At 50.8% G+C, this 6,828-nt stretch overlaps 1 protein-coding gene across 1 annotated transcript; it reads left to right on the top strand.

Moving 5' to 3' along the window:
• Positions 1–778: 778 nt before the first annotated feature.
• LOC125515455 (uncharacterized) lies at positions 779–3,671 on the top strand. Its single transcript, XM_048680922.2, has 3 exons — positions 779–1,390; positions 2,314–2,445; positions 2,969–3,671. The coding sequence occupies exons 1-3, from the start codon at positions 831–833 to the stop codon at positions 3,450–3,452; spliced, it is 1,176 nt and encodes a 391-aa protein (XP_048536879.2). The 5' UTR covers positions 779–830; the 3' UTR covers positions 3,453–3,671.
• Positions 3,672–6,828: the final 3,157 nt, after the last annotated feature.

Here is a 6,828-nt window from a genome sequence, read left to right as displayed (position 1 = left end):
AATCCGTGCCTAGAACCTGGCTTGCCACCCAGGTACATCATATATGCTTGTTTAACTGACGTTGTGTGGTTTGCTTTTCATGAGCAAAAAAAGGTGAAGCCGGGGGAAACCCCTTTTATTGAAAAAAAAAACCCTCTTTTGTTGTCATTCTCAAGTCTGTGTACCTGTTGTTGAGCACCTCTATTTCTGTGTTTCTTTATCCTTTCAGAGCTCGCTCAGAAAATATATTATAAGTTTAATTCGTGTTAAAATTATGTACAACTTATGTTATCAGTCTGGTGTTGGTTTGGACTTTATTAGTTGAAAGCCTGGGCGCTGCTTGCTCCTTCGTTCTAAACAAAGATCACAGATATGCTAGTGGTGTTGTCGTCCACACGTCAGTCAGTCTTTTTAGTTTGCGCGAATCTTATACAAACGAAAAAGGCTGAACAACAAAAACACCTTCGAGAAGTCCTTGGCCAAAGGAGTGAAGAAAACTAATGCTGGAACTAAGACCCTTCCATGTGTTGGAATGCCCCTTTCAACTTTCAAGGTCTTCCCCATGACCCAAACCATGCAAGCCGTAGTGAGAAAATGACCACCCGACCAGCAATGGCCAACATTAAGCTAGTAGTAAATTGATCTAGTCCCCTCACTGACCAATGACCCGTTCTTTCTCCGGTACCCGCCCTGGTCTGCTAACCAAGTACGTGCCACGCTGTTTCCTACTACTTATGGTGCGGTGGTGCCCTCACTTATATATAACTCGTCTCTACCCGTACATGCCGTGACACAAAATCTTGCACCCACTTTGCTCTCAACCTCGTAGCACGAAATCTCAGCGCAATTTCATGCACGTCCTTGCGCCGCACTCACGTGGTCCTCCGTTTGCACCACTGCTCGGCTACCTGGATCGTCGTGGAAGGGAAGGCATCGCGATCCACGGCGGCGACCTGCCAGGAGGGATGGACGACGTGCTGTCGCAGATCGGCGACGCCTTCCGGCTCGCCGGGGAGCTCATGGGCGACCTCCCGGCGGCCCAGAACGACCCGGCCTACCTCGCCGCGCGCTGCCACGGCATTGTCCGCGCCTACAACACGGCCATACGCTTGCTGCAGAACTACGGCGTGGGCGCCGTGAACGTGGCCGCGGCTGCGCGCCCGCTCGACGGCGGCGGGCCGCTGGACCTCCTGCGCCTGCGCAGCACGGAGGAAGCAGCCGGCGCCAGCCAGCTTCTCGGGGAGACTCCAACTCATCTGCTGGAGCCATTCCACATGCCGGCCGGTGCGCGAGCGCCAGCGCACGCGGCGCGCGCGGCGGCGGACGTCGCGGGCACCTCCGGCGGCCCGGTGAGGAGGCTGGCACCGTCCAGGTCTCCGCCGACGGCCCAGCCACGGCAGGGCAGGAGGAGGTACGTGCGTGAGCCCGTACGTACCACGTACGGCACTGTCGGTCACTCGGTCGTCGTTAGATTTTGGGGGTCAACGGTTCAAACACGGGGACCTTTTACCACGTCATGGCACGGAAACTTTCGTAGCCCCGCGCGCGCAGCGAATGTTCTCTGCGACAGCGACGTAGGGGCGAATTTCTGGCCAAGTCGCCGGGCGCTACGGGGAAGGTAGACGACACGAGGGTTTACACGGCGACCCGAAGCATGCACTTTTAATTATGTCGGGTATATGGGTGGATTAGTATAAGACTCGGTGAGGATCCATGACTTTATTAGTCGTGTTGTGAGCTTTTACAGAGGTTATACGGGGTATTTTCTAACTAATCATCTTCTACCCCCCCCCCCCCCCCCCCCCCCCCAGGGAGGGAGCCCTCACCTTACTGCTATCCAATAAAAACATACCAACAAAACCACTGCGTTGATCCCGTAAAAAATCATCCGTGCGTGTAGCATTGCTCGTCGTGTTGCTTGTTCTTCCTGTGCTTGAAATCATTTCACGCGTCAGTCGAATATGTGCAGCCTCCGAGGCAGAGACGACACTCGCACGGCTAGCGCCAGCGAGAAGTTGGGATGCCGGCGAGGCCGAGCGTTGAAGGATTCAGGTACCTTGGAGGGGGAGGTCACTGACGACAACATCATGTCGGGGTTAGAGAAAAGGGAGGGCGGGTCGGCGAGCAGATGTTGAAGGGGAAGAAGAAGATCGTGGTCTGTTGGATATTGCCGGAAATTCAATTAAATCATTTTTTTACCCCGATGTTCGATAGCCGACCCCATGATGAAAGACCTAGCTAGCTAGTTTGTGCAAGAAATATTAAGTCGTTTGAGTTTCCTAGACTACTAATTCATACTAATTCATAGTATTAATCAAATAATGTGTTTTTTAGGAGGGACAGCGGGCAGAGGGAGATGATATTGGTGCCGGCACACCGGAATGGCAATACCGAGCTTCCACCGGACGACGGTTACACGTGGCGCAAGTACGGCCAGAAGGACATCCTCGGCTCTAGGTTCCCAAGGTAACCAAACTGATGACATATAAATGTATTGTCTAATTTTTTCATCAGATCGGTTTTTTAGTTGCATTGGCTAGAGCATACACTTCTACACAAATAACTATTTATCAACTTTCGTCTATGCGGGGCCAATTGACTGATTCACATTTCAATCAGTCTGTTCCAAAATTTTCCGGTTTCTCCACCCCAACGATTACGTTGGGAGAGCAGCAACAGTAAATATATTGACTGCCTGATTAGTCAGCAACCCCGTAGTTTCATGGAAGACTGGACATTTCTGGTAAGAGAGTGTAGTACACACAGTCACTGAGTACACACTTCCAGAACTATGAATGCAGATTTCAGTAGCACACTGTACTTCAACTAAAATTTTGCTCTCAGTTTGACCAAAAAGGAGTACTTAATTACTTAACCCAACACTCGTGCAAACTAGTATGTGCATGTTTGCAAATTAATAGGCTTTGCATAGCATACATGACAATCTGAGTTTGTGATGATCAAACTGCATGCATGATGTAACCAACAGGAGCTACTACCGGTGCACCCACAAGAACTACTACGGGTGCGACGCCAAGAAGAAGGTGCAGCGCCTGGACGACGACCCCTTCATGTACGAGGTCACCTACTGCGGCAGCCACAGCTGCCTCACCTCCACCACCCCGCTGCTCAACTTTCCCACCGCCACCGCCACAGCCACCGCTACCAACTCTCCGACCGCCGCGACAGGCTCCGGCCTGGCCCCTGCGGACCACTTCATGGCGCCCACCGAGCAGGCGGCCGTGTCGACATCAATGCACCTCGGCGTCGGCTGGATGCCGGCAAGCTTCCAGGGCGTTGTGGCGGGCTCCGGTGCCGGCGGAGGGAGTAGCGCCGGCATGCAGACGAGCGTGTCCACCGCAGCGAGGGACACGGATTACCCGGCGCTGGACCTTGCCGACGTCATGTTCAACTCCGGCGGTAGCGTCGGCATGGACGGCATCTTCTCTTCTCATCATCGACGTGATAGCTAGAGGGACGGCCATGTGCAGGCAACGATCTGGATCACTCGCTCTGATATTCGATTACGTACGTAGAGAAGTCGCTTGATAAGTCTTGTTGCTCGTCGTTAACTTGATTTACCTATACATAGTTTTTTTGTTAATGATTTATTTATGCATAGGTGTAGGCTTGTAGCCTGTGGTAGACTAATTAGCAATTTTGGATGAAGTTTATTCAGATATAAATTACTTTACAGCTGTGCTAGAAATATTGATCTTGATCTTATATGCGGAAGTTCACATATGAAACACTGAACTAGCACACCTACAGAATTTGCAAGAACAACAAGCGCATGAAACAATAACAGGGTGATTAGGTGCCTTGGCTGTTTATCTCCCTTCCCCTGGCATGTCAAAAACTCAATAAAGGCAAGGGCACCGATGTAACATGACCAGTGGATCCCATGTATTTTCCAAAACTATATCCTATAAATAAAAGGGCCTCCACTCACTTGGATAAGAACTTTGCTACACCTAGAGACCGATCTACTACCCCTCAAAAAAAAAAACTAGAGACCAATCTACAAAATAAAAGCTACATGATGAGGTGGCATGCCAAAGAGAAGGGAATGGGAGGCTCACACCCTGAAATTCAGGGAGGGGATTAGTGAGGATTAGCAAGTCCATGGCCCACTTAGGGCATCTCCAAGGGGACTCACCAAATCACCCCCAAATGTCCAGACCGGATGATCCGGGAACTTTCTAGGCATCCAAAGCGACTCACCAAATTGGGCCGGACTAGTCCAGACATCCAGAATCCCTCAGACCCCAAATAGGTGGGAGCTTCGGGGAACTCTGGACGTCGACCATGTCGATCGGACTCTAACACCAATGTCCCATCTAAACCCCACTCATAGCCGTATTTTTCACAATAATTCCCTCCTCCGCACTCAATCTCTGCTCACGGAGACCGCCACTGCCGTCGTATGTATAGACTCCCCACATTGTCAAGCCTTGCAGGACCCCCGGGACGTCACCCAGGCCTTCTCGGCTGCCACCGATGTACTACCCCGGATATGGTCACCACCCAGGTACCCTTTGCCCCTACGGATGCCATATAAGGCACCACGCCCGACAATTGTCAGAACAAATGCCATAGTGCAATTTTTTGAGGTTCTCATTGTTTACTCTGAAGCAAACACAATGGATTTAGACAAGGAGTACTTCTATGTCGAGTTCATGGATTTGTCTTCATTTGATGATGACGAAGATGAGGATGGGACTGCGACATTGATGGCGATTCTTGAACAAATGGAGTGTGCGGAGGAGCATGTTCTCAACTTCAAGGGTTCAAAAAAGGGACATCGAGTGTTGAATCGGCGTCAGACACATGGGCATGTTGATATCCCTGATGAGTACTTTGCCCCGGATGCACTATTCGACAACTATTTCCAATGTCGATATCGGATGCATGGACCATTCTTCTTGCACATCATGGAAGGTGTTAGGGCTTCTGATGATTACTTGAAGCTAAAGAGGGATGTCGTTGGCCGCATTGGGTTCTCTGATCTCTAGATGTGCACGACTTCTATGTGGATGCTTACGTATGGCACAACCATAGACCAGTGAGATGAGTACCTTAGCATGTCTAAGAGCACATGCCTCCAAACCATGGTCAGATTTGTTGTAGTAGTGGTCAAGGAGTTTGTATTGGAGTACTTGAGAGATCCAAATACCAAAGACACAATAAGGCTGAAGGTATTAGGAGAATCAAGAGGGTTCCCAGGCATGCTCGGATCTCTCGATTACATGCACTGAAAATGGAAGAAGTACCCATATGCTCAACAAGGTCAATACCAGGGCCGTCATAAAAAGTTCGCCATCAATCTTGAAGTAGTTGTATCACAAGACGTTTGGACTTGACACTTTTTCTTTGGCATGCGAGTCACAAAATGTCATCAACATGCTGCAGCGGTCCCATTGCTTGTGGAGTTGTATGCGGGTGAAGCTCCTGCATGCAACTATACCATCAATTGGAATGAGCACACCATGAGGTACTATCTTTATGATGGTATCTGACCTTTGTCAAGGCTCAAGACCATCTCCGATCTAATAGATAACAAAAAAAACCAACTTTGTTACAAAACAAGAATGTGAATGTGGCATTTGGAGTGCTCCAAACCTGTTTTACAATTGTTTGCGAACCTACTAAGTAATGGGATCGAGCGACATTGTGGGAGGTGATGATTGTTGAGAAATTAAGCAATTGTTTGATTAATTTAATATCCAATAATAAATCATAAATATGACATAGGCAGTGCTAATGACATACTGAATTTTGATGATGTACGCACGTACTAGGCAGATAGTAGAAACATCTATGCTAACCACTAGTACTGCACACATGAAAGTAAACATGAGCGGTGTAAATGTGTTATACCCTCCAGTAGGCCAGTCGGCCATAGCAGCAGCGGAGGCGTCGGCCTCGTCGGCGATCCTCTTGTCCGTAGCGGCCTTCTCGGCAGCCGCACGATCGGCGTCAGTTGTAACACCCCGGATGTAACTTTCCCAATTTGTACTCCAACTCTTGCCGTTTCCGGCGTTAAGTTATATTTATTTTTCGGGTTCGGGTCTTTGTCTCCGTGTGTTGTTTTTCGTTTTCATGCATCTCATATCATGTCATCATGTGCATTGCATTTGCATACGTGTTCATCTCATGCATTCGAGCATTTTCCCCGTTGTCCGTTTTGCATTCCGGCGCTTCGTTCTTCTCCGGTGGCCATTTCTAGCTTTCGTTCGTGTGTGGGGATTAAACATCTCCGGATTGGACCGAGACTTGCCATGCGGCCTTGGTTTACCACCGGTAGACCGCCTGTCAAGTTTCGTATCATTTGGACTTCGTTTGATACTCCAACGGTTAACCGAGGGACCGAAAAGGCCTCGTGTGTGTTGCAGCCCAACACCCCTCAAATTTGGCCCAAAACCCACCAAACTCTGCTCCATGTCCTAGAGCGTTCGATCACGATCGCGTGGCCGAAAACCGCACCTCATTTGGACTCTCCTAGCTCCACTTATGCCTATATATACCCCCTCCATTTTCGGATCTCGTCTTCCCCCTCGAAACCCTAGAAAAAAAAGTTCCAGATCTGCCGCCGACGGACGTGTCCGGTGCGGACCGGACAACGTCCGCCCCGTCGCGCCCGGCCACTCCCGTCCTGCCATCTGTCCCCGTGCGGTGCCCACATCGCCGCCGGCCCGCAGGCCCGAGGCGGGCCCTCCTCTCCACCTCGCCGGGCCCGAAGAGCCACGCCCGCGCGCCGCTCGTCTTCCCCGACCCCGGGGGCCGAAGCTCGCCGGCCGCCGCCCCGCTGCTCACTGCCTCCCCGCCGGCGCCGCGCTCCACCGCGCG

The sequence above is a fragment of the Triticum urartu genome, chromosome 6A (assembly GCF_056163025.1).
Source record: "Triticum urartu cultivar PI428250 chromosome 6A, HENAU_Tu73, whole genome shotgun sequence".
NCBI classification, from domain to species: Eukaryota; Viridiplantae; Streptophyta; class Magnoliopsida; order Poales; family Poaceae; genus Triticum; species Triticum urartu.
This window is presented reverse-complemented; position numbering and strand designations above follow the sequence as displayed.

Coding starts and splice junctions, on each gene's coding strand:
- LOC125515455 (XM_048680922.2), top strand. CDS start 831: ATGCACGTCCTTGCGCCGCACTCACGTGGTCCTCCGTTTGCACCACTG. Junction 1,391..2,313: donor CCACGGCAGGGCAGGAGGAG/GTACGTGCGTGA, acceptor TGTGTTTTTTAG/GAGGGACAGCGGGCAGAGGG. Junction 2,446..2,968: donor CTCGGCTCTAGGTTCCCAAG/GTAACCAAACTG, acceptor TGTAACCAACAG/GAGCTACTACCGGTGCACCC.